Source organism: Chanodichthys erythropterus, chromosome 3 (assembly GCF_024489055.1).
Source record: "Chanodichthys erythropterus isolate Z2021 chromosome 3, ASM2448905v1, whole genome shotgun sequence".
Lineage (NCBI taxonomy): Eukaryota > Metazoa > Chordata > Actinopteri > Cypriniformes > Xenocyprididae > Chanodichthys > Chanodichthys erythropterus.
The window spans coordinates 45,961,358-45,975,590 of record NC_090223.1 but is presented as its reverse complement, the minus strand read 5'-3'; the positions used below and the strand labels follow the sequence as shown (position 1 = coordinate 45,975,590).

Sequence of the window (14,233 nt, the reverse complement as noted above, 5' to 3'; positions counted from 1 at the left end):
CTGTTGCAATAACTGAAGTGTGCAGAATTAGAGCTCACGTTCAACGGGATGTTGATGCAACCAAGGAAATCATCTGCATTCTCCTCACTTCCTGATGCAGCGGCCCCATTTGCCCTCACGGATTTGGCAATTTGCTTGAAATATCTAATATCATGATGCAACAGTTTGAGTCATACATTCAGCATGCATTTAAACTAGTATTTTCAGAGAATCTGTCAGATGTGTCTCAGGCTCATTAGCTTTAAGACAACAGACGATCTACCTTCCCATTCCTCTGAATCCACTGATTTCATTCAGCTTCTTACAGGCTTCCGCAACAGAAACATCGTCATCGTGATCCCTAGGGTGGAAAATAACAGGTGAGAAAAACAGAGATGACTGTTCCTGTTCTGAAGGACATCTGTTGATACATCTTACCAGATGTCCAGATGGAGAAGGTCATTGTGAACGTCATCAATGTCACTGTGGAAAACAAACACTTTTTAAAAAACTCTGTCCCACTTACTTTACAACTGGTAATTACAGATCATCAAATGATAATATAATTTCAATTCTAACAGTAAGATGCTCACAAAACGAAGTGTTCATTCCACACTGGGTTAAGAGTCTCTGGTTTGACTTCGGTCACTTGGATATCCCTGCCCGCCAACACCTCCTTAACACTGGAGCGCTTCTCTAACTTCTCCCGTCTCTTGCGAAAACTGAACTTCCTCTCTTTCTTCTCCTCTGTGTCTTTGGGTGATTGTCCCAAGAGAATTCCCAGCATGCAGTAGGGGTCACTGTAGCCTGCCCGGTGTGACACAGGCAAAACATGTTTGTTTAATTCAATAAAGGTCAGAATAAATGGTTTCAAAGATTAGATAATTTATGTAATGTGAATTCTGGCTCTTCTAAAGAGAACAAAAAACTTTGCATACAAAATAAAGTCTAAAACTAATACAATTTTCTAATGCATTAAGTAAAATAAATAAAATATCCTTTGAAGATTTTCTAAGGGATGTAGGTATTATGTCTAGATGTGAATGTTTTGTCTTGCTGTTCTTTTTTGTTGACTCCAAAGCAAAAATCAATGCCACAGACTACATCAAAAGGACATGATATTAGAGGTAAAACAAACAAATAACACACGAAAGGCTAAAACATCTTACCATTGGCATCTTTCGCCATGAGATTTTTGCCTTTCATTACAGAGACCCTGAGAGAAAAGCTGGCTTTCTACAAAAGAACATTTCAGACATGGATTAGAACACACAGCGGCAGTAATAAAAACTGAACATGTTTCATTTACTGTTCGACATGGTGGCGGCACCTTGAGAGAGTGCGCAGTAAAATAAATGCAAGCATGCCGTGCTTTAGTGCCAAGGCTTGTCGAGAGCAAAGAAATCAATAGAGGTTTTCTTTTTCAGATGTTAGATGTGAGTATATTATGTATGACACAGGCAGTGGGAGACTGCTGTGCAAATGAAGGCTTGGATCAGTGTGATGCACATTGAAACATTCTTTCCTTCTTTTCAAAGACCTTTTGCAAGGTTACAAATGGTATCTTGGGCTTCTTTCACTGTGACATTTCAAAGTTTAGTTTTGCAAAAGATAAAAATTGCTTAAATAGTTTCTTTTATATTCTTTACACCTGTTTAGTAAGAGAGGCTCTCTTTAGATATCAATATTTTCCACTTGTTGAAGAATTCCTCCACTTCTGAAGAATTCCTCTTATAAGAAATAAGCAGCAGTATATGCTGTTATTGGCAGAACAAGAAGAGAATCATGTATGAACTATCAGACAAAACCTCACCTTTGATTCTCTGACTCTCTGGAGGATAATGTCATGCTCCTCTTGACCCATATCAAAGACCTGAGTGAGAGAGCGATCAGGGAAAAGATTTGTTTCTAGAAAAATGCATGACTTCAATAGGTTAAGAAATACAATGACACAAGTCTCAGAGTCAGTTTGTGATGGTTTAGTTCTTATACATTGTTACAAAAGTTCAAATAAATGCTGTTCTTTTGAACTTTATAGTCATCAATTAATCCTGATCCTGAAATATCATGGTGTTAACAAAAATATTAAGCAGCACAACTGTTTTCTGTTTTTTGATAATAATCAGAAATGTTTCTTGAGCAGTAAATCGTCATATTAGAATGCTTTCTGATGGATCATGTGACACTGAAGACTGCTGAAAATTCAGCTTTGCATCACAGGAATAAATTACATTCAAAAATATATTACAATCGAAAACAATTTCACAATATTACTGTATTTACTGTATTTTTGATCAAATAAATGCCGCTTTGGTGAGCATAAGATTTCTGACTTTGGAAGTGCATGTATGGATGGTGTACTGTATGTAAATACATGTTTTACCTTAAGGAAATTTTATCATAAACAAACATTTTGTAACCATTATGCTTAGTTTTGGTTTTGCTTTCATTGTTTAGTCTTTCTGTTCCGTTCGTTCTAGTTTTCCCGCCATACCATGGACACTCGTTAACCACCACAGCTGTTAATCTTTATGCTCATCATCTCTGTGTATTTGAGTTCCTGATTGTTCTCTGTTCATTGTCGGTTCTCGTTAACATCTTCACTGAGTTCGGTTAAGGTTTACTTTCTGTTATTAAAGTCTATTTGAATCTATCTTTTTCATCCTACCTTTCTACCTACACCACGCTTGGATAACATAACATATCAATAGGCTTATTGAACTTTTCTAAACTGTATATGAGAAAAAAGTATGAGTATATGAGATAATAATATAATGAATAATAATGATAATAATACAAATTTATAATAGTTTAATTATTATTTCAAAATATATATAAAAATGACAAAGTTGTTTGAAAGAAATCATCCAACTTTGAGAAAAGAATGAACTTTTAGACAAGTTTGTTCTTTAAAGGCTATTCAATTGGAATTTTGTTTATAAAAGACTCACTTATGAAGAGTGTATGAAATGTTGTGATATTTGGAGAAAATGTTTTTCCTTGTAGACATTAAGGGCCCTATAATACACCCGGCGCAATGCGACGCAAGGCGCAGCGCAATTGTGTTTGCTAGTTTGCGTCCGGCGCCGTTCGCGTTTTCCCGTTCAGCGCCACGTCCTTAAATTAGTAAATTTGCGCCAGTTAGTGCGCCCATGGGCGTGCTGGTCTAAAAAAGAGGTGTGTTCAGGCTCATTGCCGGCGCATTGCTATTTTAAGGAGCTGAAAATAAACTGCGCCACAGACCAACTCAAACCTGATCTAATTTTTTGTTAGAGCGCATTGGTAGAAACTGCGCCTCTGGGCGCGTCCACAGTGCGCGTTGACTTTGCTTATTACACACAGGGATACGCATCACACAAACATGCCTAATATTAAAAACAAAAGGATTACAGTGTAAAAGAATATTATTGTGTAGGCTACATAAATATAAAAATGTAATGATGAATAGTCATTGCGTGTATTAGAATTAGGCTACCTATTTTCAATTCAGCCCAGTACTACTTATAATGATGAACGAAACTGGCTAATTAATTGAACAATCGTGCCAATACACACACATATATATATATATATATTAACTGACTGATCGCGCGGAGCTATTTGAAAGCCTGCATTTGCAAGCCCGCTTTAACTTCGCGCACGAGCAGATCGGTTTCTACGCTTGAAAAACGTTCAGCTTTTCCGCCAACAAATTCCGCCATGTAATTAGCAATCCGCCATGGCGCGAGCGCATCTCATTTTTAAAGGGAATGGGAGATGACACTCTGATTGGTTTATTGAACGTTACGCCCATTACTCATTAAGAGAATAGGGACAACCCATTTCAAAAATGCGCCCCGGCGCACGGACCGTTTTTCCGTTGTTAAAATAGCAAAAGTGGATTTGGACACGCCCTGAGTGCACCTGCGCCGTGCGCTTTACACTTTGCGTTTAGATCGTTAAAATAGGGCCCAAAGAGTTGTGTTGGTCACGGGTCTTTAATTTGGAGTCCAAGTGAAGTATCAAGCAATTGCTTATTAAGCTTGATTCAGAAGTTCTGATTAGAGTTTCTATCTCAGCTTTCAACTTTCGAAAACTTAGCATAGGAAACTGTTTACAGCTTCTAAAGCTTATCAATGCTGACGACCATCATTCTTGGGAAAGGGGTTTTTGCCTTTTACAGAAGTGATGGTAATCAAAGCTCAGGCTATGTCAGGTTTTTTTTTGAAGGAAAAACATTATAGATCTGACACTTCAAACGTAAGACCTGCTGCACTTCGGTGTTAGAGGTCTCAGAATGGAATCAGGCTCCTCTGGAGTGACAGGGTTTCATAGGTGTAATATAAGCACCAAACATCAATCCCCATTGGGCACAGGCTTTGATGTTTAATCATGTCTGAGACAAGAGCATCTGCTCCAACTCATAAAACCACGTCAAAGTAAACAAACCCCCCACCACCACCCAAACACAACCCTTCATTCCCCCATCCCTTCAATGACTAGCTTTTCTTCAGGAACGCAAGCACTTTGAAAACAAAAGACAAAACAAATATTTCTGTCCATTTCATTTCTATTTAGAAATCAATCAGAGCATGATATTTATTTAGGTCTTGGTGGATTTGGAGCGCCAGAGGCACAACACGCATTGTGATATTTGTGTTGTTATGCAAGGATGTGGGAGTGTTTGAATCATGCGATTTATTAAGAAAATAACAGTGTCGCACCTTCTGCAAGTAGTTGAAAATGTCCCCTTCGCTGGTAACATATTCTGGCGACGGCACCCCAACCCGATTGACCACAGTGTAGATAGCCTCCTCATACAACAAATCCAGCTAAAGCAGAATGATTTATTTAACAAATAATACAAATTTAAAAACAGCAATGTACCACAAGAAGGAATTAAAGGATTGAAAAGAATGACCAGGAGTCTCACCTCATCCCTGGTGGCTCTTTCAGGAGCAAAAGCCTGGTCTTTGCACTCGGGGGGTGGAGGAGCACAGCTGTTCTCCTCCTGTAAATGCATGAGGATGGAGAACCAATAGAAAGAAAGATGACAGGTGAGGTGATCAATGAAGAGTGAGGAGATCATTAATTGTGCGTAACAATGAGCTCAAAGCAGTTCTGTAACCATGTATATTCAAGGGCTTCACCGGCTGAGAGAAATGAGCTGCCGAAAGGAGAGTTTATGAGCTCTTCAGAACTATCATCTGTGAGAAATGGATAATTTGATCCAAAATATGAGCTTTTATCTGGGTTACGTTAATAGATGAAGGGGATCTTGACAATAGCACAGCGATAAACTTTTGTCGATGAACCTCATTTACTTTTTAGTTGGTGAATCTACAACACAATCATTTCTCCGAGGGGAGTGATTTGAGTCTAATCAATGACTTCACAGTCAGCTATCAGGAGTTTCATGGAGAATCTGAAACAAAAATAAAACAGAAAATATGACTAGTTTTATTCACAACACAGTCTTATGAACTTGAAGTGATTTATGAAGCACTCAGATAAAAAAAGTTTTTTTCTACCATGCTTTACTAGATATTATTGTAATACATTGTGGTAGATCCCAGACAAATTATGGGCCATGAATAAAGCCCTCATTTAGTATCAAATGGTTATTAAAGGGTTAGTTCACCTAAAAATCGAAATTCGGTCATTAATTACTCACCCTCATGTCGCTCCAAACCCGTAAGACCTTCGTTCATCTTCGGAACACAAATTAAGATATTTTTGATAAAATCCGATGGCTCAGTGAGGCCTGCATTTCCAGCAAGTTAATTAACACTTTCAATGCCCAGAAAGCTACTAAAGACATATTAAAAATAGTTCATGTGACTACAGTGGTTCAACCTTAATGTTATGAAGTGATGAGAATACTTTTGTATTCAAAACAAAATAATGACTTTATTCAACAATATCTAGTGATGGCTGATTTTCAAAACACTGCTTCATGAAGCTTTGAAGCTTTACGAATCTTTTGTTTCGAATCAGTGGTTCAGAGCGTTTATCAAACTGCCAAAGTCACGTGAACCATTGAAATTTTTAAACACTTATGACATAAGAAAGCCTCATTTGCTGAAATCAGGTGATTTTGGTGCTTCGAACCACTTATTCAAAAAAAAAGATTCATAAAGTTTTAAAGCTTCATGAAGCAGTGTTTTGAAATCACCCATCACTAGATATTGTTGAATAAAGTCGTTATTTTGTTTTTGGCACACAAAAAGTATTCTCGTCTCTTCATAACATTAAGGTTGAACCACTGTTTTAAATATGTCTTTAGTAGCTTTCTGGGCATCTGAAAGTGTTAATTATCTTGCTCTCAATGCAGGCCTCACTGAGCCATCGGATTTCATCAAAAATATATTTTTGGGTGAACTAACCCCTTAACTAATGCCATCATGTTTGCTATTCATAATTAATTCAAGATCCATTCCATTTGAATTCAGTTCCTGTAATTTGAATCAAAATAGCAAACATGATGCAGAATTGCAATTCCAACTTAAGGCCGAATAAACTGAAATGCCTAGAAATTCATATAACTGCAATAGTGTGTAATTTCCTAAGAGAAAGGTATATTAAGACAAACCTTGATTGTCTGAACCTTTAAAGAAGTAAAAATGTTTTAGGCCTTGCAGACAAACAGATACAGTATGTTAAATTTATATTTAACAAATATATTGACCAGGATGGAAGAACATTTCATTTCCCAGAATGGCATGACTGATGAATTTGTTGAATTTGTTGAACAAATGTTGAATTTCTCTGAATAGACAGAGAGGCGTCCAGTTCTTGTAAGTATTTACCAATTCATTTTTCTCATAGGGATTTAAAAAAAAAAAAAAAAAAAAACTATCTATTTAAATTGGTTGATTATGCATATAGAAACAAAATGGCATAGAGTATTCAATTTGGTTGACTTTTTCTCACTGCAATTCTCTGATTGGTGGAAATTTCTTTGCACAATCATAGGTAATATAGTTTTACACCAGGAATTCTGCTGTTAAACATGATTATTTAAAAAATAATTTGAAATGATGTAGACTGACAGCTTCAACAGAAGCATATCGATTAAAAGCCTTGTAGCTTAGAGTAGATCTGTCTTTAATGGTTTTTATTTTTTCATTAAAAATTTTTACTTCAGTAATCCGACTGTTACATTCTATTGTAATCCAGCAAATCCCACTTCCTGTAATTCTGATTCAATTTCTTGTCGGTGTGGCCAATCCAATTAAAATTTTAGCAACAGTCACTTAAAAAACATAAAATCCCAGGAAAACAGCCAATGATTTGCTAGCAATAACCCTAGCAGACTGACTGCTGTCAGAGTTCATGAATCCACTGTAAGGAAAACACTGAGCAAAAGATGTGCGCGTGGGAAGTTATTAAGGAGGGATTCACTGCTCGCCAAAAAGAACAGTGCGGCACATTTCAGCTTTGTTACAGATCACAAGAAATGTCCATACACAATGTGCCAGAGTTACAGGATAAAATTTGATCTTTATAGCATAAATGAGAAAGTTATTTTCGTCCACAGCAAAATGGTGAATTCCGACATCAGACCCTCACAGCAGACGTGCCATATGGTGGTGGGAGTATCATGATTTACAGCCTAAGAACTGGATAGCTTGCGGTCTTTGTGGGCATAATGAATCCTAATTGTATTCTGCATCTCCCCAGCAGAAATGCTAGCAAATTTGACTGTCTGCTTTCTATTTAAATCTCAATAGGCATTGTATTTTATTCTGCACTGCATTTAGTCTCTTTGTATTTATTATTTATCGCCTGTGAATTAGGGTAGCTGACATTTATTACATGGCATTTCCTCATATCATTGTCATTGTCGCTGTAAGGCTCTGGTGATTACATTTTATTGTTTTTCTTAAAGCTGGATTAATGAGAAGAATGGCACTAAATAAATTTATACAAAAAATATACTAGTGAATGTCATGATATCCATCCACGAGGTCACGGTTAACAGAGTGTAGGTCGTGCATAGCAATGCTAATGATCCTAAACACAAATAAATCAATAGCGGAGAGGAGCAACCAGAGAAATTTTCTGTTTTCCAATGGTCAAGTCAAAGACCTGACCTTTAGTCGGATGAAATGTTGTGGCATGACCTGAAGTAGGCAGCTCAAGCAAGACAGCACAAAAATCTCAATGACTGGGTTTGCCTAAAAACATGCAGCCTTTCTATATAGAGCTGCACAATTCTGGATAATTTGAGAATCACACATTTTTTTTTATTTTTTTATTTTATTTTAATAAATATCATGATTCTCCCACGATTCTGAACAGTCACCTAACAAAAATAACAAATGTACTAACTAAACTAACAAAATAACATGTAATTTAATAGAGGTTCTGACAAAATGTTAATTCACCCTTTAACTGGAGTTTGACTGACAGGCGATCTAACCAATCATAATGCTGAATCCGCCGTTATGTCTGACAAAGCAGTCAGTGGAGTTAGTAGATTAACGTTGGTGGACTTGAACTTCAAATATAGTGTGTACTGATGTGTTTCCACGGTTGAAACAACATTCATTCTAGTGTTCATTGATGTTTATTTGATGCTATAAATTAACTAGTAGGAAGAGATGATCGGTTCACGAGCCGCTTGAGCTGAGGCGCTACAGCGATCTGTCATGACACAATATGGTATTTTTTTGTTTAAATTTCTTTAAAAATTACAAAATTTGAATATGAAAAGTTATTTGCTCTGTCTTGTCTGTCGACGCTTTGTCAGTGTCTTTGCACCGCGATGTATTTCTTCACTGCCTGAGAACATGAAGTGCGGTGTGAGATCGGCGTGGCTTGTCGGACAAAGCAACAGTAACTAAAGAGGGCGGGTCTTTGCGAACGGTCAATTGCCGCAGTCTATTTAAAAATGATTAATGATGATTTAATGACTCACACATAAAGACTTTTTTCATTAGGAATTAGCGTTTTTGAATGAATCTCTTGAATGAATGATTCAACAACAAATATATTTTTAACAGTCACTTGTCGCCACCAACTGGTGTAACAGTATCATTGATACAATCTTTATTTGGTTTGCACCAATAGCCTTGTGGGCAGGGTGCCGACATATTGCGCAGTTGCTCTTTGGGCATACTGAGTTCGAGTCCCGACTCGTGGACCTTTCCTGATTCCCCTCTCTCTCCCCAACTTCATAAAATAATATAAAATAAATATATATAAAAAATAAATAAAATACTATCTCTATTTGAAGTGTCAAGTTGCTTTGAAAAGGTGATGTACTCTATTTTGTTCACTACCGAAGACATCAGAGATTATATCCAAACTATAAACTTTTATCCTAGTACTTCTGTGATAATTCAAATGTTTGTTACAGAGAAATAATGAGACTGTGGTTGAAAACACTTTTTGAGAAGCTGTTTCTCTCTGGCTCAGCGGCAGCACTAATGCAGATTTGAATGTTCGCTGTGATCGTACTTGTCAGATCGCAATATTTTAACGATTAATTGAGCAGCTCTAATATATATTAGGGGTCGCACCAACTAATCGACTAGTCAACTTTAATGCTCTGCTATGACGCTTTAAGCATGACATCGACTAGTCACTGGTCCTTATAGAGGGCGCAGCAGGATAAGAAATCTTTGAAACCCACAGGCCTCGAGACAAATGATTTGAACTTGAGCGCCGTGTTTTTAGAACGCTGTGTCATTTGCAAAAGATGCTGCAGAAGACACAAGACATGAGCGCAACAGTCATATGTCTGTCTATTGCGTGTTTACATAGAAAAACATTGGAAAAGTAGCGCATTTATAATTGAAAAAAGCCCCTTATTTGTTCATTAATGCCGTTATCATCGACTAGTGTGCGTCGACTCGACTTTAATCACATAAATGTCGACTTTAAAAAATCTGAAGTCGTTCAACCCCTAATATATATATCTGATACCAAGATGTTAGCAGCAGATTCTTCAAGTCCTCCATATCTATCTATCTATATATATATCTATATTATATATATATATATATCTATATTTTATATATATATATAAATATATATATATATATATATATATATATATATATATATATATATATATATATATATATATATATATATATATATGCATTTTGAAATTTTGTAAATATTTGGCAGAATCTGTAAAACATTAATGATTTACAAAAAATAGGGCGGATAAAAAATCCTTCTAATTCATGTATCCGAGGGCTACAGGAGGATATATATTTCTATAAATCAAGGTTTCCATAATGATGGTGAATGTTGGATCACTGTGTTCAATGAAGATGTGAACAAGCATAATTTCATACATTAATTGTGCGATTAGATCATCGGTACTACATATTTCTGTAGGATATTTCAATAGTGAGTATACAGTAGCCATTAAAAGTAATAATGTTGTTTTATCACCAAGGACCACTTGGAGTCAACCAGCCTTGACTGCTGTCCTTTTAGAACAATGGGAGAGGAATGCTCTTCAATAAACATCTAATTCAAGCACATTAACTCTGATGCTGTCTTTATTTGAGGGGAAGAGGGAGGGTGAGTTTCTGTGTCGCTGAATCCCACAGCAATGTTCAGGAGAGAGAACTACTTTAATATGACCTGATTCTTCAGATTGAGCACACGGGGGAATGTGGTGACAGGGATACACCCTGGTGTCCTGGTAAAAAAAAAAAAGTAGCGGGGATGCAATCTTTTGAAGAATGTGGTTACCTCCGTTTGGCCGGCAGACAGCAGACTATCCTGTTTCTGGAGGATTTTATTCATGCGGTCAAAGAAGTCTCCGTTTCCCCTGGCAACCCTGGAAAAAGAGACGGATCAGTTCAGTTGTGAAACATTTCACCCATGTTTACATTTAATTACACAATGTGGCTTCAAAAAGAATTTCCCTTCCAAACGAGTGTGGGCATTTTTTCCTCAGCTCTGCTTCACTGTAATCAGTATCACATATATGCGAAAGCTCATCTGGACCTCTGGAGTGCTGCTCAGTCACACTAATAAGATAAGATGAGCAACACTGAGATCTCTGACAAGAATCCAGCAAATGCTTGTTTTGCGTTGACATGCAATTACTTGAATATAGATAAATGGAGAAGTGGTAATAAAGTGTCAAATTGTCAAATTTGGGCTGGAACTGAGAGAGATGCTGACATAAGACAGGGTGAGGACAAATTATCATGAAGCTTTTACTTTCAGACAATGCTCATGGTTTCAAGAGAAGTAAAAGTTATTCTTTGTTATAACAGTAAAGTTTAACTTCTCTTTTCCATGCGAACACTAATGTGAACAATAATACTTAGTAGAAGTTGCTACTATGAATATGCTGAATACCTTCTGAATACCTCAAATAATGATTACAAATACATTTTTAATGAACATATTTAACATTACAATGCAATGGTGAGGGTATAAAGCTAATAGGACTAATGTGGTGTGATCTCAAGTGATTTTCAAGTTCTGGTTATTGGGCATCTCAGAAATTCAAATGTGTCAACATTAAAACTATGATACTACATCATACTTATTTTCTACTGTTTAAAATGTCTAAACAGCCTAAATTTTTTAAACCTTAAAAGGTAACATGCTTCTGTTTTTCGCTTTATTTTACCTAAAGGTTGTTATAAAAAGGGATTTTATGAATTCTACAAGGCATATTTGCAATATGAAATACAGTTACATCGAAAAATAGGCATTTCAGTAATGGTGATGAACTTCCTGTTTAAGCTGAATATAGAAACAGATCATTTTGTCATTGCAAAATGATCTGTTCTCTCATGGCAATTCATAACAAATTTTACATTTTGGCAAATTTGTGTCCAGTTTGTATGAATTTATATGATATTTTCATGTTTTCATACAATCTGCATACACCTCAATGACAGTTATGTTTAGGGTTGGACATTCGTTATTTTGATAAAAATCACAAGCATTATATGAATTCATATGAAGTTGCCACCTTGTAAATAGTTATGTTTTCTAATAAAACCAGGTTGCAACAGACACTTGCACAAATATGACCCTGGACCACAAAACCAGTTATAGGGTCTTTTTTGAAATTTTTTGAAATTGAGATTTATACATCATCTGAAAGCTGAATAAATAAGCTTTCCAGTGAAGTTTGTAAGGATAGGACAATATTTGGCAGAGATACAACTATTTGAAAATCTGGAATCTGAGGGTGCAAAAAAAAATCAAAATATTGAGAAAATTTCCTTTAAAGTTGTCCAAATGAAGTCCTTAGCAATGCATATCCACTCACAAAAATACATTTTTTATATATTTACAGTAGGAAATTTACAAAATATCTTCATGGAATATGATCTTTACTTAATAGCCTAATGATTTTTGGCATAAAAGAAAAATCAATAATTTTGACCCATACAATGTATCGCTGGCTATTGCTACAAATATACCCGTGTGACTTATGACTGGTTTTGTGGTCCAGGGTCACAAATAATGTCCTATACTTTTGCTGGCTTGTTCTCACCAGGTGACTTAACCTGGATAAAACAGCTTCTTGATACATTTGTCTGGTGAACATTGCTTTGATGCTCAACCAATACCAAACAGAAACCAGCCGGGTGCTTAATGCAAATTAATGCTGATCTTTTTTCAGTGAAGCAGGTAATTTGTTACTTTACACATCTAAAAGAATGGGATCAGAAACCAGATGTGTCTCAGCCAAGCGAAACAAACAAACATGCTGAGAAACACTGACAGCAGATTTCAGAACTTGTTGTGGACCTTGTTGCTTCGGGTTTATCTACAGAGCGCCTCCGCTCACTGGGGATTGAGGTGACAGGCCTCCCCATCCCTCTGACAAGCCTGAAAATCAACAGCTTGAAGCACGTCACCGAGAAATGGCCTCCATGGAGATAAGAAAATGATGGACATTTTCCACTCTCATTAGAGTCACTGCCGCATGCACTGCTTAAACATCATCAATGCAACAAATATACAATCGCGTCTTGCCGCTTCCCATCAAGACTCTTACACACTGTCCAACTTCATTTATATTATTGTGAGGCAATCCTGGGAGGGGGGCAGGGAGTGTTCAACTCCTGCAAAGCAGGGTGAACTCCTGGACCCCTGCCACTTGCTAATTTTCCAGCCACGGTCGTCATGGTGATGATAGCCGTTCAATGCGGGATTGGTTGGCAGAGCTCAGCACCTAGGGAATATCATCCATCTCTCCTGCTCTGCCCTGCCTGACTTCAGTAGAGTGTGGAGGAATGAGCAGGGAACGCATTAGTATGGCCATACAGCTGTCAGACCCCCTCGGTGAGCTCCAGCCCTCCCGTCTCTCATTATTTATCCAGCCCACAGCACTCCAGACCATTTCTTTATCAACGGCATCACAGCAGGTGAGCATTAGATACCTGCGCCCCCAGATATCCAACAGAGCGCTCCTAGGATTCCCTCAGGAGATGAATTAGGGGTGACACTTTGAGTCTGCATACATCCATATGAATATACACTAAATGAGGCCACACATTATATCATTGTCTGATAAATATAGGGCTGTCTAGACCGTTTTGTTCTTACTCGTGAAAAGAAAAATTGCAAATGAGATTTGGGGATTAGAGTTTTAATCTCTCAATTGTACCTTATAGACAGCAATGGGGTAAAAAGAAGTGCAAAGGTGATGTGAGCAAGTTTAGTCATTTTGATAACTTCTACAATTTTGTTGATTTCAAGACCACACCCTTTCTCCAAAACCCCTACCTTCCAAAAACACATTGGCAAACCACAAGGTGACAAAGTTTGGCTGGTTAGCATGGACCTAGTCTCAGCTTTAGACGTCACACCCACGGACCGTTGGTTGAACGTCTGATGCATATGGCACACTTAACTGGAAACACTTCAGGATTTTCGAAGTCGTCATCTGGTTGGTTGAATTCTACAGGATGTCCGGGAGACGCGCATGTTGTGTTCTTTACCGGTCCGCCTGGAAACAAATGCCGTGATGCTAAACTCCCTCGCAGAAGAAGAATGCCGTCATGTGTACGATTGTAAGAACGAGCGCTTACCAGGATCAACTAAACGAAGTTCACAGCTCCATTGTTGCAGTAAACTTGCACATCATTCTTGAATTAATAATTTATTAGATGCATGTCGGTCTGTTATTGTAGGGGCATCGGCTAAAGACAAAAAAGAACAAAAACTTTTTTGTTGGTGGAAAATCACATAGAGATGCTTCTCTTAGTTGACAACAACAGATATTTAAACGATTCTCATTATGAATTTGGGAAGATGGTTGTCGCATATT

General features: G+C 37.1%; 1 protein-coding gene across 1 annotated transcript in view; it reads right to left on the bottom strand.

The window, feature by feature from the left end:
• The window catches only part of baiap3 (BAI1 associated protein 3), a 70,904-nt gene that overhangs the window by 25,068 nt on the left and 31,603 nt on the right, over positions 1–14,233 (bottom strand). Inside the window, exons 3-11 of the mRNA XM_067376102.1 lie at positions 10,678–10,765; positions 4,892–4,969; positions 4,683–4,790; positions 1,793–1,852; positions 1,149–1,215; positions 573–786; positions 418–462; positions 263–340; positions 39–144 (exon numbers count right to left, since the gene is read on the bottom strand). Coding sequence (XP_067232203.1) covers positions 39–144; positions 263–340; positions 418–462; positions 573–786; positions 1,149–1,215; positions 1,793–1,852; positions 4,683–4,790; positions 4,892–4,969; positions 10,678–10,765 — 844 coding nt within the window. The remainder of the gene's footprint in view (positions 1–38; positions 145–262; positions 341–417; positions 463–572; positions 787–1,148; positions 1,216–1,792; positions 1,853–4,682; positions 4,791–4,891; positions 4,970–10,677; positions 10,766–14,233) is intronic.